Source organism: Oreochromis niloticus, linkage group LG1, assembly GCF_001858045.2.
Source record: "Oreochromis niloticus isolate F11D_XX linkage group LG1, O_niloticus_UMD_NMBU, whole genome shotgun sequence".
Lineage (NCBI taxonomy): Eukaryota > Metazoa > Chordata > Actinopteri > Cichliformes > Cichlidae > Oreochromis > Oreochromis niloticus.
In genome coordinates, this window is record NC_031965.2 from 2,661,279 (window position 1) to 2,688,374 (window position 27,096).

Genomic DNA, 27,096 nt, shown 5'->3' on the forward strand with positions numbered 1-27,096 from the left:
CCTTCAGAGGTTGCACAGGTAGTCCAACGACTCCAAAATGCTGCAACGTGCCAAAGCCAGAAGGTGTGCTGTTGCCTTCCAGCAGGGTCTCAAGAGCAGGGAGAAGATTTCAGGAGACAGGCAGTTACACTACAAGAGCTGGACTTATAACCCATCAGCATGATCAGTATCCGCTCCTTTGTACAAGGAGGAACAGGAGGAGTACTGCCAGAGCCCCACAGCTCCAGCCGGCTACTGGTGTGAATGTCTTTGACCAAACCATCAGAAACAGACTTCCTGAAGGGTGGACTGAGAGCCCAACACTCTATAGAGCAGTGTTTCCCAACCTTTTGGAGCCACGGCACATATATCACATTACAAAAATCGCACACCACCAAACAAAAACGTCACAAAAAGCATATTAATCATTTCCCCCGTGCATCAGGTATAGCCGAACTGGATCGATTTGTCCCCAGTATAGCTTTTTTTACTTTCTTCTGACCACTGCTCAAGCTAGGGGCTTCATCTGGGTCGGAGTTTTCTCCAGGACCAGGTCAGACTGAACACTTCTTCTTTTCAAATATTTATCTATTGCGCGCTGCATCGTCTTACAGCATGACTATTATGTAACTTTGTCTTCCTCTCTTTTACTGGAAGTTGGCAACCCATTGAATTAGAGCAGGTAGTTGTACTGCCCTCTAGTGGAAGACAATGTAATTGTTCTGCCTGTTACTCACTCTGGTTGCTTAGAGTACTAATCAGGTGGAACCAGACAGTGACAGGAATAACAGTGTTACAAGTAACGGCGTTACTTTTTTCAGTAATGAGTATTACTATTCCTATCGTTACAACGCCGTTACCGTTACTAACAAGAAAATGCGGTACGGTCGCGTTACTATTTTTCAACAAACAGACGGTTGAAGCTGTTTTCAGCTTACCGCATCTTATATCAGTTGCACGGAAGTAGCTGTCTACGTAAGTAATCTGGGCGCTGCGCGTTGACTGAGGAAGCCAATCACATGACCACTTCAAGATGACAAAGTAACAAGGTGATATATACAATTTTTAAATTGTGTTGATAGGCCACGTAAAACCAGAGTCATGATAAACAATATATACGCGTGTTTTTTACTGAATAGTTTCGTCACGTTTACTGTCGAAGGACAGCGCCAGCAAGCACTCTCTGTTTATGAGCAGAAAATAAAAAAACAAAACAAAACCCACCCCTTTCGTTTTGCTGGAAAAATGCACCATGTCAACCAATCAAAAATGATATGGCAACATGACATCTGGTTGTTTAGGAAGAGGGGGAAGTTTTAGGAGTGACGGCGAGAGAGAGAGAGAGAGAGAGAGAGCGAGAGAGACAGAGAGAGAGCAGAAAAAGAGAGAGAGCGAGTTTTGAGACATGAGAGATTTGTGACGTTTAGCGTGTTTGGAGTGTGTAGTTAATGTGTTGTCTTGTGTAGTTAGTGTGTAGTGTTGTGGATGGTTTTGTGTTGTGTGTCAGAACAATGAGGCGACTGCTGTCTCCAGGTAGAAACAGCAGTGATACACCTGCTGCTGTCAGACCTGCAGGTATCAGGCTGTGATGTTCTCCTTTATAGTGGACAGAAGTTATTTTTTTGGAGTGGCACAAATAATTTGTGACGCATCTTATTGAAGAACAGCTGATTGTTCTGTAAATAGTTTGAAATGGTTATTTAAAAAAAGGGTAAAAGGTAAATGGATGCAAATAACTTTGTTTGCAAAACTTGTGCATAGGATTTTAAAATTGACAATTTATATTTGCATTTAAAGTTATGAAATATGATTCATTAAAGATGTTTGTGGTTGTTACAGTAAAAATAACTTTTTGTACTCAGATTTTATGTTTTTTGTCTGATTTTAGATCAATTGTGTTAATACATTATGTCAAAATGAAAACATAACTGTAAATTCAGACACGTGAGGTTGTGCTGAAGAGGATGATACCAAACAAGGCAAAGTAAACAGTTTTTAAAGGTAAAATGTGGAGGGAAAATCAAAAGTAGTCAAAAATGGCCAATTATACCCTGGACCCCAGGGGGTTAAACATTTTTTTAAAGTCATGCAATACTTTTCAAGTAATTAATTACTTGTAGAATCTTATAACTCAGTTACTTTTTTGAAGAAGTAACTAGTAACTATAATTAATTACTTTTTCAAAGTAACTTGCCCAACACTGGAACCAGATACTCTTCCATGGCACACCTATGTGCCACAGTGGTTGGGAAACTCGTGGGTCCTGTGCTCGCTGCCCAGCACTGTGGAGCCTGACTGACATTTTCCATAGAATACCAGAATTGGCAGGTACACCAGCGGCTCCCTGTGCTGTTCACAGATGAGAGCAAGTTCACTCTGAGCACATGTCACATGTGACAGAACATTATGCTGCCTTCTCAGTATGACCAGTTTGATGGTGGGTCAGTGATAGTCTGGGGCACACACAGACCTCTCCGGGCCAGGAGAGGTCTGTTAGGTATCGAGATTACGTGGAAAGTTTTTTGGTTTTTAGTAGGGGTGTGTATTGGCAAGAATCTGGCGATACAATATGTATCATAATACAGGGTAGACGATACGATATATTGCGATACTAAAAGCCAGACGATATTTGTGTTTAGTAGGACTGAATTTAATTAGGAAAACTCACAGTAAACAGTCCAAACTGTTAAATGCTTGACATGAAACATCTGAAACAAAAACACTCCAAGTTCAAAATGGAGAAATTAACATCTGCCTTATTAGAAGTCATGTCAAATAAACAAAAACTACTTTACTGAAATATCAAGTATTTTTTTAGCATAAAAAAAGTAAACATGTAACACTGAGGTCTTTCTAAGTACTATGATTGTAAAATACTTATCCAAAAACTGCTCTATGGAGCATCAAAACAAAGCACTTTCTATGTGACCTTAACATAAACAAATATAAATCAAAAATGAAATTGCTTGAAGAATCCATCCAAGTAAACATGAACAAACAATGTAAAGTGCTATTAAAATTAAGTGTTAATAAAATAAAGTACAGCTCTGCAGTGTCCATCAATGGAACACTTTTAGTACAACCTGAAAAAAGGAATTTACTCATCTAAATAAAAGTGCTTATGAGACTCAACCAAAATGTCAAATATTCTCATATCAGAGATTTTCCATGTTTAGTGTTTTCTCAGTGGTTATTTTTCAATTTCCAGATTTTTGTGCAGGAATACAAGCTGATCGACATGGTCAGCTCTCAGGACACTTCTCTGTGCATTGACTATGTCTCCTGCAGAGGAGAACACTCTCTCTGCAGAGACACTTGTTCCAGGAATGCATAGGAAACTCTTTGCTACTTTGGATAGCTGAGGGTATTCCTGTTCATGGTCCTTCCACCAACTGAGAGGATTTCCTGTGAGAGGCAAAGGGGTCTCATCTCTATACCTCTTGATCTCAGCTGCAGCAACATCATGTTCTGATTTTGGTGCAGTATTGTCACTAGTAGAGGTAAACATAGCTCCGAGCAAGTCCACCAATGCACATGAGGTCCTCTGTCTCTTCAGGGGTGGCCGAGGGATGGAGTCAAAGCTGTCTTTGATATGTGGGTGATGAGCCTCCTCTGTGGCATTCTCCTCCTCCACCTGTTTGTCAGTCTCCTTATTCTTTTGCTGCTGAAAAACATTAAATTCAAATAGTATTAATGTCAGAAAGTCAAAATTCAAATCCAAGATTCACCCTGTTTGTCACTAATATTTGATGACAAATGTCATCAATATGCATTTTTTTTTTTTTTTTTGCTTTTTACTTGATTCACTTGCTTATAACTTCAGTTGAATTTTTCCAAATAAATTCATTTATTTACTTACATTTTTTTCCTTCTTTATCACAGTCACCACAGTGTCCAACAGTCTGGAATAGGTCTCACTGGTCTCTGCTTCAGACAGGAAGGGCAGGTCCTTAAACCGAGGATCAACTGTTGATGCCATCCATAGTGTCTCCCTCTCATTTACATATCTCTTTCCCAGATCTTCTGCTATGGCAGTCTTAATGTCCCTTACGGGTCGGTGTATCATCAACACTTTCTTGTGCACCAATCACAAGCTTGGCATGAAGAGGAGCAATGATGGACAGGGTTGGCATACTCTCCTCTGACATCACTAGGGTGGCGTCCTTCATAGGCTTGAGCGCCCTGACAACTTCTTCTGCACATGTGATGTCAGACTCACTTAATGTGAAAATTTCTTTTTCACTCTTCCTAACTTCTGCAGAAAGCAGAGCTGCACAGATGGCTGGTTGCTGTTCTAAAAATCGTTCTATCATATCATAGGAGCTGTTGCATCTTGTAATTATGTCCGTGATCAATCTGTGAGCTGGTAGCTGAAGGAGGCACTGTTTCTGCTTCAACTGGTTGCTGGCTGAGGTGCTGCGCCTGAAAAAGGCTGTTACACGTCGGATCCTCCCGAGAAGTCGCACCACAGATTGTATTTTCAGTGCTTTCTGTGAGGTGAGATTCAGACTGTGTGCAAAACATTGTATGTGCGTCATGCCTGCAAGTCTAGCCGCGAGAGCCATGTTTGGTGTATTATCGGTAACAACAACAAGGTCCTTTGTGTTCAATCCCCATTCAGCCACAGCGTCAGTTAGTAACGCTGCAATGTGCTCACCTGTGTGACTGTCATGCATGGCTCAGGTTTGTAGTACATGAGACTGAAGGTTCCACTGGTCCGTTATGTGATGTGCTGTAACAGTTACGTACGATTCAGTGGCTCTCGAAGTCCAAGCGTCGCATGTCAAAGCAACTGTCTCTGCCGAGCTGAGGGAGTCCAGCACAGTCGCTTTGACTTCTTGGTACAACTTTGGCAGAGCGATGTCCGTGATGTGTTGTCGGGAAGGAACGGTGTAACGGGGCTCCAGCGTTTTAATCATATTACGAAATCCTTTATTCTCCACAACACTCAGAGGGCGCATGTCTTTGCAAATAAAAACAAGTACTGACTGCGTTATTTTTGTTGCACGAGTTGAAGTTGCTGGTAGTTTCGAAAAGTTAACTTCTTCAGTTGTCCGTTGAGCGGGGTCATCTCGTTTCTTTTTAAAATTAGCATTTGACGCTACGTCGCTATGGTGTCTAGACACGTGTGTTCGTAAATTTGTTGTGTTACCGGAACATTTGACTCTGGCGGTGCAGATTTTACAGACTGCATAGCTCTTGTCATAGTCTTTACTGCCTTCTTTTGTCCTAAATCCAAAATAAGTCCACACATCAGCTTTGAAAGCTGCGGGGGCCGGCTGTATCCCCTCCTCTTCAGTCATCAGTTAGCTAGCACAATTGGCCACACATCCACTGTTCTACTTCGGTGGTTTTGGCAAACTAGAAGCTTCTACAATTATCGCGAGACCTCGTTTTTACGTCATAGTAAAGGCGGTAAAAACTGCAAACCAGTGGCCGGAGTTTGAATTCCAACATACAAAAGAAATAAACAGTAAATGCATGTAATTTTTCAATTTAAAAAAACCGATAACACTGATTTTGAATATCGATTCAGTGTCATTGCACGAAAAGTCACGATATTTCGTTGTATCGATATTTTTATTTTTATAGTTTTTAGTCTGGAAGACTTGTTTAGGTTTATGTCTCATCAGATTTTAATGTATAACTGATGATGTCAAAATTTGGTCTCCCAAAGGTAGAAGACCACAGCGCACAGCTATACTGTCAAAGTCTGTGTGAGTGTGAGATTGGCATGCACTATTATTGATTCATTTATGCTGTCCTGAGCCGTTTCTGTCCTCCATCTTTCTGATCATGCTCCACCTGTGCTTCCTGTACAACACTCTCCATTAAAATCAGTGCGACGCCAGTGTAAATGCCAGGACTGACATGTGGGTGCTAGGCGGGACGACGGTGAGTCTTGTGTAAGGTGTTGCTATAAATGTCAGGCTGCTCATCTCACCAGAAACCATGCATTAGTGGTAGATATACACACTATAGCATCTTTGCATGAAGTGCATGTTAGTTCATGACAAAGACAGAGTCCACTAACGGCTATGAGGTAGATATGGGAAAAGGTTGAGGGTAAAAAAACAGGTGAAAGGACTGAATTACCTGTTCTCAGCAGAATGAATGACAGAACAGTAATGGACGATTCTGAAGGTTATGCTGATCCTAAAGTTGTCCTTTACATCTCAGTTATAATTCAAATTTATTTTGCAACCATGACTTAAAAGGCTTACATCACTTTTTTAATCTTATTTTTATCTTTTTAATGGTTTAAATTATTCCAACTTATTGCAAACGTCTATTTTCTTGCTTTTAAAATATCTAATAAAATATCTAATAATGTCTAATAAAAATATTATTATATTTTCAATAATTACATTTGCACAGTTTTCCTGAGGGAATGCAGGATCTCATTCTCAATTACATAGGCTGAAAAGTATGCTACACTCTCCACAGATCACCAGTCCAACACAGGACCGCCACAAAGACAGACGACCACGTCACATCTATGGTCAATGTAGATTATCCAAAGTTGTTGGGGTGCAGTGGGTAGGAATGTGGCAGCTAGTCAGTTAGCCCAGAGGTGCCAGAACCGACCTTCTAAAAGCACGACAATGAAAATGCACAGTAATTTAGCAGTATACTTCTAGAGTTTAAAAAATTATTATTACTAAATTACTAAACATGGAATAACTTTAATGTGTGATTTAAAAAGTTTCTTCTCATTAGTTAGTGACTGACATGTCACTGGCCAATAACCACGCAGTTTCACGGTCAGATCCACCAGCCAAACACAAAGATGACAGTGATGGAACGGTTCATCTTCAAAATGATATTTCAGAAACCAGCAGCAACATCCATCTTATATACTGTGTATGGCACAAACTTCAGGGGGACGTCTGGTTTATTAAAAATGTGATTAACAGTTTGGCTGCTAAATTCTTATTTATTATTTATTAGATTGTTTTGCTTCATTTTTAGCATTATTATATTAGAGATTATTTTCAGACTGCTCTGCGGCTCTGCCTTTGACTATTTATTCATCCACTGCTTATCCAACTTCGCTGGACCCTATCCCAGCTGGGTGAGCAAACAAATTCCCATCCACGTCTAAATCCAATTTACAATCTCCAACCTAACCTAAGATCCAAGTCTTTGGACTTTGGGATGAAACCCTTGGAAGAACAGGAAGAACATGAGCTCAAACAGGAAGGCCTGCCCAGCCACAAAGTTTCAACTGGAAGCCATTTTTTTTCTGCGAGGCGACAGTGCTAACCGTTGTACCACCACGCCACCATTTGATTGGCTATTGAATTAGTCTCTGAAAGGGTGAAAGTGGAGCACCTGGAGGAGACCAGTGCAAGCACAGAAACTACTCAGTCCCTAAGCTATTCAGCTGCTTATCAAACATTTTGTACTCACCAAACATATAAAGTTAACTATATTGTCGGCCTCTGTAGTAGTATGGCACCGTCACTGTCCTCTAGAGCCGGATGATTTTCACTAGTCCAGAAGCCGACTAACAGACACCATCCCCATAAGGGAAACAGGTTGAGTACTAGACAACCTTTGTATAATTCACACAGCCTTAAAATACGCCGCTATCTCTGTAGAACTACTGCTGCCAGTAACCTCGCCCTTTTCTCTCATATTGGTGGTTTAGTAAAGCCAGTGGAAATTCTTTCAACTTTATCAGTCATGGATAAAAATCTGAGATGACAAAAAGAAAACAAAATGTATTTATATGGAAATGATTTGGGTGATCCGGCGTCTAACGACGAACAAGGGAAATGTAAATGTGTCTTGTACGGTGAACAAAAGAGACGTTCGTGTGCAAAACCTTGACAGAATAAATCCAATGCTTCGCTAAGTTTGGAGCAAAGGAAAGGAGAGAAACAAAAAAAGGGAACCTGCAGCACATCTGAAAATGTCAAGCAAAATGGGACAAAATGTCAACGGAAGCAGGAGGAGCGGCGCCTCAGTGATGCTTTCAACATGCACCTCCTTGAAATCCCATCTGGGTTTGGTTTTTAAACTATATTTTTAGGTGGCTGGTTAGATTTCGTTGTGTGAGAACGCAACGGCTATAACTTGAGCCAATAGCTGCCTGTTGCCATGACAACAGGGCCTCGGCTTCTTCTGAAATAAAGCCGAGGCGCGAAAGATTAGAGAAAGCTGCTGGGGCAACCCCCAGACAGACAGAAGAGGGAATGGCTGGCAGCGAACACAACCATGTCAGCAGGCGGGAGGAAAGCAGAGCTCGGATACGAGCGCAGGAATCGTTTCAGCCGAGTGGCTCAGAGAAGCATCTGCACCTTCGGCTATGCTTTTAGCCTTTACCACAAAATAAGTGAGCACGGAGGTTTTATTGTGCACAAAACAGAAACACTGCGGGTACCAGGAATCTGTCTCACTGCCAAGTTTTCCTTTGGTTTCCTGGAGCCATAAAAAGGTTTACTAAAGACTTACAAGCTTTTGACTTTAAAAAAGTAAAAAGGCATTGCTTAATCACGTCATTTCTAAAGCAGTTTGTCACCTTACTCGCTTTACTAATTTTTTTTTTTTTTACCTTGAAAGATCGCCCAGGTAACTGTCATTAACAATATAAACTGTTCATATGTGTACAGATACACAGAAACGGCTTCTTTCAGTAGCCCATGTAAGTATGAACTCTAAGCCAACAAAGCAGGTGAAAAACAACAGCAAAAGCACTTCAAAGAAAAATGTTTCCACCAATGTTCCCTCTAATATTTCATGTGTCTGAGCGAACACACAAACTCCCTGAGCGTCCCTTGGACCACTGTGAGCGACATCAGACGTGTGCACTGTGGTCACGCCAGCATCTAATCCATCCAAGTTACATGGTTTATTAAAATAATCAAATTACAGCATTTACATTTATGTTAGACTACTTTTAATTAACTGCTTTAGCCCACTTACAATGAAAATGTAAAAAACCCTGTTCATGACCTGTGTAGTATGTTAACACTATTGGAAGTAAAAATAACTTGAACTCCAATTTTGAAAACACAACTTTCTTTCTTTCTTCTTTTTTTTCCATAAAGCTCTGACTTGTATTATGAGTCTGTGGTCTGGGAGAGAGTCTGTAACTCTCTGTCTGCAAAATACAGCATATAATGACCAATGTTGGGCAATTAATTATATAGTTACTTCTTCAAAAAAGTAACTCAGTTTGGCAAACAACAAAGATTTTTGCAGCTATTTATTTTTTTTAATGCAGTCAAGGCGTTTTTTTTAAATAAACATTTCAAACTATTTGCAGAACAATCAGCTGTTCTGCATCAAATCTGATGCCACACAAATTATTTGTGTCACTCCAAAAAATAATTTCTGTCCACTATGAGATAAAGGAGAACAACAGCCTGATACCTGCAGGCCTGACAACAGGAGATGTATCACTGCTGTAACACCTGTAACATTCAGCAGCCGCCTCATTGTTCTGACACACACAACAAAACTATTGACTACACTACACACTAACTACACACTAACTACACAAGATTTGTGCTAAACGTCTCAAATCTCTCACATCTCAGAACACCGCCGTCACTCCTAAAACTTCCCCCCTCCCTAAACAACTGTTGCCATATCATTTTTTGATTGGTCGACATGGTACATTTTTCGACCAATAGGAAAGGGTGGGGGTTTTTGGTTTTGGTTTTGCTCACAGGCTTTCGAGCGTTTTTCTTATAAAACGCCGTTTTTACCGTTTCTTCCCGCAGTAAATATAAACAACGACAGTATTCAGGAAGAAAACCAAACATTGCAGATATTTTTATCATAACTCTGGTTTTACGTGGCCGATCAACACAATTTAAAAACTGGTATAAAGTCCACACTTTTCCCGTCAATTGTTCCGTCTGTCCTGCTCACATCTCCAATGGTTGGACACGTTGTCATTAATGTGGCTTCACTGCACATCAGCCACGCTGCTTTGCTAGCTAAAACACCGGTGTCGGCACATAAGGACGCTGTCATAGCCTGTCAGCGACGTTGATTGGCTGCGTATATACGAATGTGAATCGCATTATTGGCTGGACTATAGGATAAGGTGGCATCGTTCTAATCCCATACAGGAGCAGCCAGTCACTCACTGACTAACACTGCAAAACAGAATTGTTAAAGTATTAATTTTAATTTCAATTCAGGTTAGATTTTTTTTTGTGCGCAACACAGATTTTCTGTGCGCAGAGACCGTGCCAGCAGTGCGCAATTGCGCACGCGCGCAGCTTAGAGGGAACATTGGTGGTGACAGTGATTTTCCTGTTGAAATGAGCTTCTTGATCTCTGCTTTGTTACTTGTTGAAAATGAAGCTTTGTCTGCTTGGTTGGCGTACGCTCAGCTTCAGCACCACCCTGGGTCTGGGGGTGTCTCACACGTTGTTTTCATCATTGCTTGTGTGCATCAGAGGTTATGTTGCTTTCACAGCTGCTTGCAGAGCTTCATTATTGTTTCTGGACTGTGTAGCTGCTAATCTATTCAAGAAACAAATCAGAAGCAATGGTCACTGTTTAAAAGTTGTCAGTCATTTTTGTCTGTTTCCTGCATGAACTGAAGCACTATCCACTCCACTCATCATGCAGATAACAGAAGAACCCTGGTGTTTGATTAGCCACTGAAATGTGAATACTACATTTTTTTTTAGAGCATTATCATTATCATCATTATTATTATTATTATTATTATTATCATTATTATCATTATTATCATCATTAGTAGTAGTAGTAGTATTAATAACAATAATAATAACAACGGTGCACTAATAATATTTAACTCAATTTGGAATGCATTACACCCAACACTGGTCACAAAGCACTGTTATTTATGGGGGCTGAGAGTAGTGATGGTCATGTTTTTGAATATATGAAAAGTAATTATTAAAAATAATTAAGAATAGCAGTACAAACAGTAAGAATAGGAAATCCATTAATAAATGGGAAATTTTTTATGCTTTTAAAAAATTGTGTAATGTCATGACATTAGACACTACAGTTAAACAAAGAGAAACATGCATATGAGCCATCGAAGAGTTACGAAAAAAATGAGGTTCGTTGTAGAGTCCTCCAGGGAACGCTAGCATGTCAGTTTTTTGTAGTTCTGAGCCAGAACAAAGATCATATTTAATAATATCACAGTTCGGGGTTTGAAATGCTCGTCTCATTTGACCATTCTTTACCACTAAAGATGAAACTCAGATGTACGCGGTTATTAGTGAATTTTTAATTTTTATTTAATTAATGTAATTTTTTTGGCTAAATGAATAAAAGAACAGGGAATAGAAAAGGGAATAACAGAGTTTCCTCCTCTGCAGTGTAGCCTCTGCTTTGCATCTACGTTGCTGCATCTTAATAACAAAGACCACACCACTGCTTCTTGGCTATTGTGAACATTTGTTTCCAACTTAAGTGTTTGTGCTTCTTATATGCCATAATTTCATTGTATCTCCAGACCTCACATCAATTTGGTGATCATCAGGTTTAATTATGAATTAATGCCATTAAAAATAAGACTCAGGTTGGAATAAATTGGACACCTGCTTAAGAACACCTCAGTGGAGATATGCAGTCTAAGGCTACGTTCACACTGCAGGTCTTAATGCTCAATTCCGATTTTTCGATCAAATCCGATTTTTTTGTCTGCTTGTTCACACTACAAATAAAATGCGACAGCAAACGCGCTCTAGTGTGAACGCTCAAAGCGGCCCGCATGCGCAAAAGAAGACGTCACACACAACGCGCTCTGTTTAGACCCAGACCAACAGTATTGTTTGACTGATGGCCCTTAATATAAAGACTTCGGACTTTACGTTTCCCAGTTTTTGCTTTAAATTATTTTGTTATTTACATAATAATGTAAATAACCTAATAAAGATCCTTATTGCTGTTTTAGAGGAGCGGTGCTTCAAAGGATAGCTGCAGATTTCTGTCAGAATCTGCAGATTATACAGTACAAATAAAATGTTCACGTTGTCTTCCCAACAGTTTCACTGACATCTACACTGGATGGCCAGGAAGCGTTCGCGATGTCTTCTCGGGCGCTGATAATTGGCGTCTGTCTTGTGTCAGTGACGTAAAAGACGGATTTAATGCGACATGACCGTTCAAACAGCAGTCGCTTTCTAAAACATCGGATATGTATCGGATTCAGTACCACATATGAAAGTGACCCAGATCGGATTTGAAAATATCGGATTTGTGCCGTTCACACTGTCATACCATGATCGGATATGGGTCGCATAGGGTCAAAAAAATCGGATTTGATGCGCTTTCACCTGCAGTGTGAACGTAGCGTAAGAAATGAGACTCTTCAACTTCCTCCTTGTCAAATGGAGGCAGCTGAGCAAATGATGGAACAGGAGGCAGCAACCAATCAACAACAATCTTGCTGATCTGGCTCTTCACAATCTTAAAGCTGACTTTAGAATTACCTTGGAAACAAGATAATACTCTCCTGCACCATCAGTGTTAACAACTAATTAGCTGCCGACATTAACTGAGGAGAGAGGTGGTCAAAATACTCCTCGCCGACTCTGCTTGTTACGATAAAAGGACAGTTGTCAGCAGAAAGACTGCAGCAGCAAATGGTCTGGTCAAACGACCTCCACAAACACATGAAAACACACACATTCATATCACTGCTAACTACTGAGGATGTGAAGGAGACGACACAGACTTTTGAGTTTGGACTCTGCGTAGGTGTTTTGTTGTGCCTGTCTCATCAGAAACGTCTTTTCATGACAGTAATCCAGTCTAAAAAACTGCTAATTATACACTTTAAAACCTTCTGCCACTCAAACTGTACTGACTGACATGACAGAGAATATAATAGGAAAGAAACTGGAAGAGACTAATCTGCTCAGAGTTTCGGTCCAATTAGAAAACGTGACAGTAAAATGTGAGTAAAATGAAAGTCTTTGTTTGGTGGGTGTGGTTCAAGCGGAACAAATAATTTATTAGGCGATAAAAAAAGGGGTCTTAACTGGTCTCACTTGAACAGGTAAAACTGCCATCCAACATTTTCATATTAGCAAGTCTGAAAAGGGACTTTGTTCAATGAAAAAAATTCAAAAAAGTTATACACCACCACTTTTTATTAATTTATATTCCCCCAGCAGATATTGACAGTTTACCATATGTCTAATAAAATCAATCAATCAATCAATCAATCAATCAATCAATCAATCAATCAATCAATCAATCAAACCCCTCCTACTATTCTCAAAAAAAGCTAGCTAGCTGAACCTACTAAACAGTGAGATATTTACATACAAAATTGTTGGGTTATTTCACTGATTAATGATATGCACACAATAAAGTTCACTCATGCTTGCGCCACGACCTGCTACACTGTTTGCAGCTCGTGGCTGCTGCTCCAATAGCTGTTTTATTCAGTGATGCTAGCAAAAACTCCAAGAATTAACCGGTTAATTGATTAATGAAAAGAAAATTAATCATTAAATATAACTGGCACAATAAACAACAACGCTGTTAGCCACAACTCTAGCTGTAACACGGACTGATGAATAACACAAAGATCGAGATTACATCAATGTGACTTTTTCCATAAGTTTTAACCTGATAAGCGTAGGGCTTGAAAATGATTTAGCACTAGGGGTGGGCGGTATAAACGGTATACGGTAGAAACGATATAATTTTGGCCAGCGGTAGAGATTTTGACTATACCGCTCTACCGCGATAGCGCATGTTGATGGTGTCATCAAGCTGCGCCTGTTTTGGTCGAAAGCATCGCAGCGGCTGCGAACAACATCATCTGCAAATTATGCCGGGCTACAGTAATAGCAAAGAGACGAAGCACTTTTGGAATATGGGGAAAGCCAAAAACTGCGTTTCCTCCACTTCCCTACCATTGATTCATTAATGCTGAATTCCCTAACAGCTGCTCTATTCCCATGTTGTTGCAGTATATTAATGACTAACCTCGTATTGTGGATGGATTATCTCAGTTGATCACGTAGCACATCATTATATACCAGCTAGCCCAACTTCAGTAACCCTACAAACGCCACTGCTGTTTAGTTTTCTGTCTTCATTTATGTTGGAAGTGATAGCAGAGCTGTACGTTTGATTTTTTTCAGAAATCTCTCAGTCAGAACATGCTATATCATGCTTAGGTAATTAGCGAAACTAGTGAGCTAACTTCCGCTAACTTCCTGCTAACTTCTAACTCCGTTAAATGCTATAAATTCTATTTTCATGGATGCCTGGATGTTAAACTTATTTGTCACACCTGGTAAAGCAGCAACGCTGATCGTTTTATTAAAGATGAAAGAATTTAGACAGTTTGTAACTCTCAGTGATGCTGCAGTGATCGTGTGACTTTGGGACCTGAACCAGACGGAGTTTAGGACCCAGATTACTCCGCGAGGCTCCTGACTATGGCAGCGGTAATGCTCCGACAATCCATCAAGCAGTGCGGCTTCCTAGCTTACCAAAGTCGTACTAAAACATTTTTGACAGATTTTGGAGCACCGTGTACCACATAAAATCGGTTCGAGGTCAGTAAACACAACCAGAATTCATACATAAGGCACACTGTCAATTTTTGAGAAAATTAAAGGATTTTAAGTGCGCCTTATTGTGTGTAAAATACGTTATACAGAAGAAAAGAATATATCGCCCCTTTTAACTCTATGCTATCCGGTCTTTAAGTCTGACGTCATTAGCCGTTTCTGGGTCCAAACTCTGCTTCAGGTCCCAAAGTCAAACGAACACTGCAGCATCACTGAGAGTTAAAAACTGTCTAAATTCTTTCATCTTTAATAAAATGATCAGCGTTGCTGCAAGTTAACAGGAAGTTAGCTCGCTAGTTTCCAGCTAAACATGATATAGCATGTTCTGACTGAGAGATTTCTGAAACATTCAAACGTACAGCTCTGCTATCACTTCCAACATAAATGAAGACAGAAAACTAAACAGCAGTGACGTTTGTCACAGCTTTGGCTAGCTGGTATATAATGATGTGCTACGTGATTGATAGCAACACAGCTATGTTAGCATAACATAAACACAGTGAAGCTGAAGAATGAACGTGAACTTTTTTCCACTCGATAAAAGTTAACGTGAGGGTTCCCGATGGTTAGGGACAAATGCAATCGCATGGCAGGATGCTGTAAACGGACCAAACTTCAGTCAGGAGAACAACTGAGATAATCCATCCACAATACCAGGTTAGTCATTAATATTATACTGCTGTAGTTACATCGTAAGGGTTTAAAAACGGAGCTTTAAACAGTGATGATAAAAACTGAGAGCGGTGAGAGTGATCACTGACTGTTGACTGACTGCCTTAAAACATGTTAAAAGCACAACAGCCTTAATAAACACAGAGTAGTTTTCACCCGGAAGCAGGGTTCATACGTCACCACTTAAAGACCGGATAACCTTCCACCTCGGTATAAATAAAAATAATCATAAATATAAGGACTAAGAAATGTCAGCAGGAAACTGATTGCTCAAAATACCAAAAGGGGCATGATGTGACAAACAAAACAAAAACAAAAAGACTGACGAGGGAAAAAAAGTCCCAACGCTTTATGTTTTTCCTATCGGCTGAGAAACTCCAGGACATGACCGCATAGTTATTAACATGTGACCACACACAAGCATAAATGTGGGCAACGACGTCTGACACTTACACAGGTGCAAAATCTCCTCATAGAAGTAAAGTACTAAATTCACCTTCATTGTACGGAGAGGCGACGGAGAAGGTACATGAGAAACTGAGGTTTTTATATTTAAAATGTAGAGAGAAATGCACTGTACCTGCGTTATGTTCTGGTCTAGTTCCTGCTCCTGTGGGTGTCTAAAATGAATCTTTGCCAATAGCAGCTTTGAAAAAAAGTAGTTATAGAATTCTAAGGACCTGAACATTTCCTGCTATGTTGTAAGAAAAATAATAACCGCAAAATAATCTGGAAAACATGCAATGCTAAATATTATTCACATAAAAAAACAACAACAGTGCATCCAACTCCTAACTCCTGTACATGGGACAATGCACTCATGACAGACAAGACACAGCCAATGATTTTGCTATTCTTTCCAAATCCCACTGAAATGACCGACAACAGCTGATGAACTAGAACCCCAACTAAACCACATGAACCGGGGATGACTGCATACATAGAGGGTAAAATTGGTCTTACCTTCATAAGAACTGACTCACTGAGCTTTTCTCTGTTGACAATCTTTATGGCAACTTTCTGGTTTGTGACACAGTGGACACCCAGCTTCACCAGACCTGAAACACAAAAATGTAAATAAATTTCACGTCAGTCGTCATTTCTTCATATTCTGAGTCACACTCGGAATATGCAAACTCATAATAAAAACATTTTAACAGAGGTTTTCATGGCAGGACGAAGTCTAACCATAGCTAACCATCATAGAAAGAAAACGCCGAACAATGAAGACGATGACCTGTGAGCAAGCACTTGATGGCAGTAAGATGGAAGAACTCCCTTTGAAGCAGGAACAGACCAGCATCAGGAAGGGGTTTCTATAAACCGCTGTGGGTGGAAATAAGGTTGGAGGTTGTTGTGTCACACAAGTTTTGTTAGATAATTTAGTCCGTAACTTTCTGAAGCAGATGTACTCGAGATGCCCTTTCCTAAGTTTAGTTCTGAACGTCTTACCTTAATTTATCTGTTTTTGGAGAATTAAAAAAAAGAGTCACAAAGAATATAAAACAAATAATTTATTTTGATGTATTTCAGAAAAAAAGATGAAAGAAAACCACAAATCCTGATAGAGGATTTTTAAAAATAGTTTAAAAGGAACGATTTCTAATACTACACACCGATCCCAAACCACAAACCACACGGCTGCATAGCACATTATATACAAATATATACATTTGAAAAAATAATGCATAGAATCAGACATATCTGTTTCTTTTACCAGAGTATAAGGTACAGATAAGCCCACTTCATAATCATAATCAATTTCTTCAATATTTTGAGTTTTAGGATTTTACCTTTCATTTATGTTCTTGTTCTAGTTCTGTAGTACTGCTGGTAGTTTATTAGAGCACTGGTTCTGTTGCCTAACACAGCGGTTCCCAACCCCCGGGCCATGGACCGGTAGTGGTCCGTGAGTCGTTTGAGGCTCGGGTTTATGGTTTTCAGGGTTTTTATCGTTTACTCGGTTTCCCTGGGTCTTTCCCGTGTTGTAGTTGTGTGTCTTATTTTGAAAGAAATATTTGCATGTTACCATAGCAACCAGAGAGCATTAAGGGGCAGAGAGGAGGATGTTACTCTCAATGTTGTTGGCGCATTTCAGGAGAACGCTGCTAATACAATTACACAGGGAATTCGCGTTTATTATTATATTTACAAAATCCCACAGTTTTGGTCTCGGTCGTATCGTTTTATTTTGTTGTATTTATCCGCGACACCTTAAAGGCCGGTCCCTGAAAATACTGTCTGACATTAAACCGGTCTGTGGCGAAAAAAAGGTTGGGGTCCGCTGGCTTAGAGCATTGGTTCTGTTGCCTAACACATTCACTGAAATAGGATCTGGAAGGAATCTCTCTTTTATCCAAACAACTACTACTGCAATTGGTTACAAGTTAAAAGAAATATGTGATAATTAAAAAAGCACTAAGACCCAGTAGCAGACTAAAAGTGAAGTTAACGATTGTAGTTTGCACATGTATAGCTGGCTTTACTACAAGCCAATATAAACTCAGCTATGTTAACCACATGGATACAAATGTCACCGGCTTACATTGTGCATCTCCCAGGTTTCCTTATCACTGTGTACTTCTGAGAGCTGCCCTGATGTTATTCCACCATTCCAACAGAAATGTCAACACATACTACCTTTATCTTATTACAGTCACAATGACTCCATTCATCTTTATCAAAGCTCTGACACCAGGGGACTATATTTTACTTTGTGCTGAAGGTCTTCAGACAGCAGTGGAAATGCCACTGTGCATATGCGCCTCTTCATTACGTGGCGCTGCATATATATTTCACAGGAGATGAGTGTGTCACTATTTGAAAGGTGATTTCCCTGCGGCGGTTCACAAGGAAGCGAGCGGAGCCGTGAGCAGCGGGGGTCTCTGGACCAATATGGCAGCCTGGGGGCTCTTTTATGTCACCAGTTAGAACTGAAATGGCTTCCTGCGTGACATTCGCCGAGTCTTATTGATCTTCCTGTCAGAGAGGCTCGGGCACGCCTACAACTGCTTGCCATAATTCAGGACTAAGAAAGCCCTATAAAGGTTGCTCTGTATGAACACATTCAACCCAACAAGTTATGATAGGTGCTGTAGAGGAGAGTACTCTGTGAGAGCGGAGCAGAAAATAGCAAACTAGGAAGCAGAGATACTGTACCTAGAGCTTAAATGCTTTGAATCAGCTATTGTGTGCTTTCAGAAAATTATCATTTGTATTTTTAACCTGAGCATCAAGCAATTATTGTTCCTCTTGCACAGCATCTTAAAGGGCTCATGACTGGTGCTGAACTCAGAGGAAAGAACCACCAACTTTGGTCTTTTTGGTAGGGATGTGTGATATGACCAAAATCTCATATCCCGATATCAGACATTTATCGTCCCGACAACGATATAAATCACAAAAATGTTAGATTTTCTGTAAATTCTGTGAATCTCGAGCAACTCGACTTGCGTGAAGTGTTTGCAGCTGGGCGTTGCATTCCTGGAGTCGAATGTTTTGATCGATGCATGAAACTATATATTTTTAGACATAAGTTGCTGCGGGGAAAAGTCTGTTCTAACGTTTGAGTCTAATGTTTATTTGGAGCACCTGACGGCTCTTTTTTGCTTCTCATCCGTAAACTCTCTCCACACTCTGTCACATGATTCTTGCGTAGGTGGTCGCAGAGGTTTACCGTGTTTGAGTCTGAGCTGGGGTCCGGTTTCCTGCATAATTTGCGTCGTACAGTTTTCTGGTCTGTGTCAGACTTTTCATAACCAACCCATGTCCATGCTACAGAGGGAGCCCCTTGTTTAGAAATAAGGTCCTCGATTTGTTTTGACTGGTCCTTCTGTTTGTCATCATTTCAGTTTATTTTGAAAAATCTCAACAGGATCTTCAGCTTTATGGTGAAAGGTTCATGTGGAAAATAAATAAGCGAACGGCGGAGCCACACGCTGGGTTTACCGGCGATGTTGCTAATGACAATGCGTAAAAATGGTCGCTTGTCCATCCATAGTGTGGTTATTTTAAATATAAGAGAAAGAGAGAACTTTAAGAAATTCTACAGTGACCATCAAAACGATGAAAAAATAAACAGTTTATTTTGCGACACCACGAAACAAACGATAGCTTAATATGAAACGATAGACGTCAGATATATATGATTATATCGAACAGCCCAACTTTTTGGTACAGTGAAAACAAAGAAACATCCAAAGTAAAAGTCAGGAGAAATTCCCAACAAATAGTCCTAAAAAATAAAAGAAGATGAAGAAACCAAACAAACACAAAAACTCCACCAGGAAAAACAAGCAAGTCACAGGTTTAGCATAACTGTAGTCGTAGTAACCAGTGACAACTGCACATGACCAAGCAGGGATCATAACTACGACTCTTTGCATTCTGTGGAAAACTACACCTTTACTGCTTTTGTAGAAATTAAGAGGTTAAGTAGCATCCAGGTGCTGTGAATCAATTACACTTGATTACCTGATCATCAGCCAGTATGTCCACTAAGTTCTAGAAATTAGTTGGTTTGGAGAATTCACCACAACCAGTACAGTGAATGTCCCAGCAACTTCACCTTCAGGTCAGACTGTGCAATGGTCAGACAAATGGTAAAAAAGCCAAGACCTACATGTCAAACTCTAACATTCATAACTAACCTCCAGACTTTGTTATCATACAATTAGACAAGGCCGAGCAAGCATGGCTGGTTTAAGTTAGATATCTTCTTTTTCTCTAAAAAGAACAAAGTAGCACATTTCAGGTCTGCCAAGCTACATCTGAATAAACCACAAGACGTCTGGAACAATGTCTTTTGGACAGACAAGACCGCATGATGTCTGGTCATAACATACAGCTTTAACATACAGCAGGGCACATTGAGGTAACCGAGTCAAAGGTGATTCTAAAAGCTTCTGAATCACAGAGTTTACTTCAATGTTTTTATGCTTTCTGACACGCTACACCTGAATTGAAGAAGATGTACTTTTTTTTTTTACCTTGACTGTATGGAGCAAACCATCTCCTGCATTGTAAAGTCAAGCACAGCAGTGCTATATGAGAATGTCCCACAGGTTGTGGATCATCTTCTGGTTTGGAGGGTTACCTTATAATGTAGGCATTTTTCTTACACTGCTAGTGAACTGGTTTTGTTCCACAAGCTAAAAGAAAGTGAATGCATAAATGCATATGTTGAACAGGAGCAAGGAATGTGCTGCCTATGAAAGGAACCTGTGATCCACAAAATGCATTATTCCAAATTCATACCAGACTACAATTCCAAAAATTCCAACATTAAACTCCAATACATATAATGGTGACGTAAATGTCCATATATCTCTTAATTCCCAAAGGCACATTTAAAGAAACTGTATTGAACTGAAATTGTATCTTCATAATATTTAATATTAATTTTGTCACTTATTGATTATCGTATCTGTTATTAACCTCTGTCTCTCTTCCACAGCATGTCTTTATCCTGTTTTCCTTATCTCACCCCAACCGCTCGCAGCAGATGGCCCCGCCCCTCCCTGAGCCTGGTTCTGCTGGAGGTTTGTTCCTGTTAAAAGGGAGTTTTTCCTTCCCACTGTCGCCAAAGTGCTTGCTCATAGGGGGTCATATGATTGTTGGGTTTCTCTCTGTATGTATTATTGTAGGGTCTACCTTACAATATAAAGGGCCTTGAGGCGACTGTTGTTGTGATTTGCCGCTGTATAAATGAAACTAAACTGAACTGCTTATTGTCATTTTGCCGCTAGTTCTGCTGCTGAACTTCTCTCTGATCACATCACTTATTAGAAAACCTTTCCGTGTATATGGCACATAAATCTAAGAAGTCTACCCAATGAAATGAGGTTTCTCACTGACAAGTTGTAGTGCAGTAATGTTTCAGCCCCTGCACCTCTATGAAAGGTATTTAAAGTGTATGTTATAGCTACATGGGCCCTATGAGGGCGATAAAGATGACTCATTTCCACTAAAAACACAGCTGTGTCCCGATAGTCTTCTTCACAGTTTTTCTCCTCTGACACTGTAATGTGACTTTCTGTCTCAACAGAAAGCTATATGTTTTTAATTCCATACAGTATGAAAACAGTAAAAGCACTTTATGTTGAACCGTTTTCACTGTTTCTCTGTTCTTACAATCATAAAAAAACAAAACAAAAAAACTCCCAACTAGGCTCTTATGTAAAAACTGACATTTCCATGTTTCAAAACAACCGCAGTTTCTCTCGTTGCGGTATAATTCAGCAAGGAAGCGTCCGTAAAAGCTTGTACCTTTGCCGTTTGACACAACCCCATCCATGTGCACACACTGGTCTTTTTTGGTTATTTATGAAGGAAAGTTGAGCTTAGATGCTGGCACTTTACCCACCAGCCGAGGGACCCTTTATGAAGTGTTATTCCTTTGGTAATAGTTCCATTTAATTGTGCTTAGATATTGAAGAATATTCCTTAAACTTTGCAATGAATGTGTGAGAACGAGACATTTTCATGGCTTACACGGCACGTTTAATGGAGCTTTGGCAAATCTCGTACATTAGAACATTTTAAGATGACATTTTTACAAAACGCATTTAGACGCTCTGAGTCAGAAAGTCCTCGTCAGTCATCTAAAGTACTCTATTAAATGTAATATTCTATCTATTAAAGGCTTTTCTTAACAGGGAGAACATTTTGCATGCACTTAATGAAAGACTAAGACATTTTTCAGCTTTTTCTATTGTTTTGCAAAAATATAAGCATAATTTTAGCAGATGCTGCTGGTTTCTGTAGGATTTTATGTAATATGTGCATTATGTTACAAAGAGTTTCCTGCAAAGGAACCAGAAACCAGAAAATAAAAAATGTAAAATTATTTAAATCAGAACAGCATAAATAACACTACATTATGTTTTCAAGGTTAAATGATTTGGTAAACGGTGCTTGCTGGAAGGGGAAAAGTGCACAGCAGCTACAGTGGAAGCTTATCACCTTGTGAGAGATGAGTCTGTGAGGCTGAGTGTGACGTGAAGTGTAGCGCTGCGATGTAAATATAAAGGACATTACAGGAGAGGAACATCATCAGCTAGTGTCGTACAATAAAATACAGTTTTCTCCTTTGCAACATCCACATGCACGAACATCAGAGACAACGATGAAAAGATGTGCGGGAGCTGAAGCTTTCACAAGCGGTGTATGATTACGTTTTAAATAGTGCTGTCAGCGTTCATCTCGTTAAACTGACGTTAACGCCATAACCGCATTAACGCAGCAAATCTCCGTTAACGAGTTACCGTGGATCACGTGCGTGGAGCTGGATGGCGTTCACCGTCCAGCCCCACGCACGGGGCGGCCACTGTTTTGCTTATTGCATTTGAATATCACTTCAGGTGCCCAGTCAAGTCACGTTGGATAAATCGACATTAGCTTACAGCTTTTTATTTTGAAAATTCACCGTCCATTATAGTCCAACAACAAACATGGAAGGATATGAAGTTTTAAAAATTACTGGCTTATATTACTTTTAACTCTAATTAAAGACATATGGATTTACATGTTCATTTAGTTTAGAATATATCTGATAGGTTTCCATAGTGCACTGTTAGCTCAAAATAATTATCCATCCCATTATCTTAACCACAGTTCAGGGGCTGGAGCCTATCCCAGCTGTCACGGGGCGTGAGACAGGATACACCCTGGACAGGTCACCATCACAGGGCCAACACTGAGACGCAGACAGCCATTTACACCAACACACTTAAACCGAATTAGGATCACCAGTAACTCACCAGCATGCGTCTCCTGGGAGTACCCGGGACAACCCAAGCAGATACAGGGGGAATATGTAAAATCCTACAGAAAGAATCTATCCTGCTGGTAGATTCAGATGTGTGAATAACTGTCCCAAAGGTAATTAAGTCTTAACCTCAATCAGAGTTTTCCTTGAACACCTTTAAAACACAAACACTGACCGCTGCTGCTCCACGTGCAGTTTGAACTCATTGAGTAAGCACACACAACGGAACAGCAGATTACAAATTTACTGTATTCTTAAGAAAAGTGCTTTAAACTTACATGAACTCTGCAGAATGAATTATTGTGTGACTAGCTGAAGCCACAACTGACTCAGTTTCATTGATTTCTCTCCCCTCGATCAGTTTGGTCCTCTGTGCTGAATCAGATCAATAATGTCCAGGACTTGTGAACTCTGCAGACTGAGCTCCTGCCAGAGGGGACGTGCCCGCTAGTCTTAAACTCCTTTCTCATCAAACCTTCCGTGTTTTCTCTCTGTGCTTTGGAGCTGAAAGCACAAATTGCTTTCAAAATCCCAATTAAGGTTCTTTAATGAATAGGTTTTAGGAGGCACTGAGACCCCCCCTACACACACATAATAAATCAGGCAGTGGAATCCAAAAAGTCAAAGACTACATAGCCCATGCATGTGGTTTTCAACGGCCACTTCACCTCCGATAGAGCACTTCTGGCATCTAATACATTTGAGATAAATAATGCAGGTCTGGGTTAGTTTCAGACTGAGATGTGTTCTGAATATTCAGAACAAGGCTGATTTCAAGGCTCTGACTGGAGTCATCTCCATAGCAACTCCTAATAAGACTCATGGGAATTGCAGTACTTAATGGTTTTGAGCAACTGAAAAATTAACATTTCTTACAAATGAAGCTGGAATATTTATAAATGGCATCTGTTAAATAACCCTCGGGTATGATTTACTCCTACAGGACTGATGTTATTGTTAGCTCTCCACATTAAAGCATTTAGAGGCCTAGGTCGATTAAAAACCCTAAAGAGAGTTTTTCCCTCCTCGTTTGAGGCTGTTGGACATTAAGCAGTGATTTTTGTTCGCTTGTAGTCTAATTGGAAACCAACACATCAGCTGATAATTATGCTGAAGTACTGACCACAGGCGCAACAGTTCTACGAGCAGATTGAATGAATTAACACAGCCAGCTGGAAGCAAAGAGAAGACAGCATTAATGGCAAAATAAACAGTGAATGAATAAAAGCACTCCAGCTTTGAAGTTAAATAAATGCTCAAGATAACGGCTGGAAATTCACTTTAATGAACTTCTGTGTCATTTCCACCATCTATTTTCTAAATTATGTATATAAGATATAAACCTCGCTAATCTTGACAGTTATTAGACAAAAACAGCTGTTATTTTTTAACCCATTATACATTTCAAAACAGTCACATTTAAACTGAAACAGATCATGTCATTTGTCGGTAGTGAAATAACAAAGTAACCAAAGGGCCGAGGCTCAGCCTGGGTTCAGCCTTTGCATTTAAAGATTCTCACACCTATTCACTGGCACAGCTGAGAAACGAGTTTTATCCTGCTTATGTCGTATGCATTGAGTCTGCAGTGGACCTGTAAAGCAGCTAAAGCCTGTGTCACACAGGTCTAGTGAATGCTTGATGAATGGCTGCTGAAGGTGGAATCAGGTGCAAATAGGGTGCAAAAATGTGAACAGTAACGACCAGAGATGGGCAGTAACGCGTTACTGTAATCCGATTACTTTTTTCAAGTAATGAGTAAAGTAAGGAATTGCTATTGAAAAAAAACGTAATTAGATTACTGTTATCTCCAAAAGTTGAATCTGTTCATCTGGACGTAGCGTTTTGTGGGAGAAACGTTTCGTCACTCATCCAAGTGACTTCTTCAGTCTCAGCTGACTGCAGGTTTCCCCAAACCTTATAGTCAGCTGAGACTGAAGAAGTCACTTGGATGAGTGACGAAACGTTTCTCCCACAAAACGCTACGTCCAGATGAACAGATTCAACTTTTGGAGATTTACTTTCCTGGATGATTGAGAATGCATCAAGACGATAGATTACTGTTACTTTCCCTTAAGCACGCTGCGTTACTGCGTTACTAAACCGTGATTTTGTTTGTGAGAGTGTCTCATGACAATGACGTTGAGGTTTAAATGTTTAACAAATTTCTTCTTGCATATAATTTAACTTTGGTTGATGCAATTTGCATAAAGTTAAAAGAGTAAAACTAATAAAACAAATATTTCATTTGATTCAGTTTTATATGATGATTATGGAGAAAAAACAGAACTGGGCTGACAGGTCTATGGCTTTATTACGTATTGAGATTATTTTTAAAAAGTAATAAAGTAACTAATTACTTTTGAAAATAAGTAATCAGTAAAGTAACGGGATTACTTTCTTGGAGAAGCAGTCAGTAATTACTTAATACTATTTTCCAGTAACTTGACCAACACTGGTAACGACACAGGTGGTCTACCTTGGGCAACTCTCATTGGTCAGCAATGAAAATATCTTGCAAAGTCAAAAGACGCACAAAATAAACAGAAACAGCTGAGCACACACACCAGTATTTTTCTAACCTCTAATCTTCTTTGTCTTTGTTTGATTCCCCTGGTATTCTACTATTGTGACAACTCCACTTACCTATAATTAATTCAATTTATACAGCGCCACATCACAACAACAGTCGCCTCAAGGTGCTTTATATTGTAAGGTAGACCCTACAATAATACATGCAGAGAAAAACCCAACAATCATATGACCCCCTATGAGAAGCACTTTGGCGACAGTGGGAAGGAAAAACTCCCTTTTAACAGGAAGAAACCTCCGGCAGAACCAGGCTCAGGGAGGGGCGGGGCCATCTGCTGTGATTGGTTGGGGAGAGAGAAGGAGGTATGGTGAACTGGAGGGCACATGGATGCATATGATGGCATAATTTACATTTATTGGCCTTATGTAGGTCTTAAGTGCACTGACTGATACAATTCCAGTATTTAAAAAGCCTGTCTTTTTGCAGTCTTTTAGCCTGGGTTCAAATTCAGCGATGTGATGTTGGCACTGGCAAATTTTCACCCCCAAAAAACAACCAAAACAAAAACTTTTTTTGGAGACATCCTTTTCATTCCCAAATGAAGTTCACTGGACAAACCTTTCTTACTCGGAGTGGGGCTCCTTCACTCATACCTCCACGCTGTATGTAAACATACAGATCCAAGAATATGGATCTGTATGTTTCTGGCTACAGGCATGACATGTACTTCCTTTCTTTCTACCTCCATATGTCATTTGAAACTTTTGTAATACAAATATCCACCATTGTAACAGGATATATCTAAAAAAAAGAGTTATAAGTGATAACTGAACTGAAAAAAGTGTAAAACTATTTTCTTTTTTGGTTCAGATACATTTTTTCTACCAAGCAGCTCTCAGAACCAGGACCTACAGGCCACAGCCGGTCACCCACACATACTTCAAACTATGAAGTAACTACCAAGTAAAGCCAGAAGTTAACAGTCTGATACTCATCACACTTCAGGCAGCAATTTCACAAGGAGTGTGATTTAGACGCTGGCCCACTACGTATAGTTTTGATCTGTGAAACTCAAAAGGCCTCCAAATCTTACCTTTAGAAGAGCCGACCACATGATAACGACACTCAGACCAAAACAGACAAGCAAGCACCAAGTGAAGAGGATCCACGGATCCTGGAGTTTCTAAAAGTAAATGTATTCTTGGATATCGGTAAGGTTAGATTGCTGGACTGGTGTTGATTGGACATAAAGCTCTATTGGCTGAATATGCACCCATGAGCTCATTGTGGGAGTGCTGCATACTGTTAAAATGTCACAGCCCCTTTTTGACGTTGGTGATGACAGTGGCAGTGACAAATGCAGCAGTGTTCCACAGAATCAAATATTTTAAAACACAGAGAACATAAAAGATTCATGTAGCCACCACGGTGTCACCCACTGGTTTCTAAAGTCCTGCTTTGAACCCTGAGGTTGAGCATTTTCATTGTTGCTATCTTGGTGTCGTGAAAGCAACTGTGACGGGTGATGGGTACCTCAGACTGAATTTGGATGCCTATTGACCAAAAACCTGCAACCAATACATTGTTAACCAGTGAGCCCT

At 39.9% G+C, this 27,096-nt stretch overlaps 1 protein-coding gene and 1 non-coding gene across 9 annotated transcripts in view; both read right to left on the bottom strand.

Annotated features, from left to right (window-relative positions):
- LOC100696207 (serine/threonine-protein kinase BRSK2) overlaps nucleotides 1-27,096 on the bottom strand; it is a 151,335-nt gene that overhangs the window by 62,423 nt on the left and 61,816 nt on the right. For all 8 annotated transcript variants that reach the window (XM_005457392.4, XM_025907736.1, XM_005457391.4 and 5 more), the window contains exon 2: nucleotides 16,158-16,252. In XM_005457392.4, coding sequence (XP_005457449.1) covers nucleotides 16,158-16,252 — 95 coding nt within the window. The remainder of the gene's footprint in view (nucleotides 1-16,157; nucleotides 16,253-27,096) is intronic.
- LOC102076295 (uncharacterized) lies at nucleotides 2,608-8,718 on the bottom strand. The gene is made up of 2 exons (XR_003220425.1): nucleotides 3,839-8,718; nucleotides 2,608-3,643 (listed from the first exon to the last, which is right to left on the bottom strand). It is a non-coding gene; the product is annotated as an uncharacterized LOC102076295 (transcript).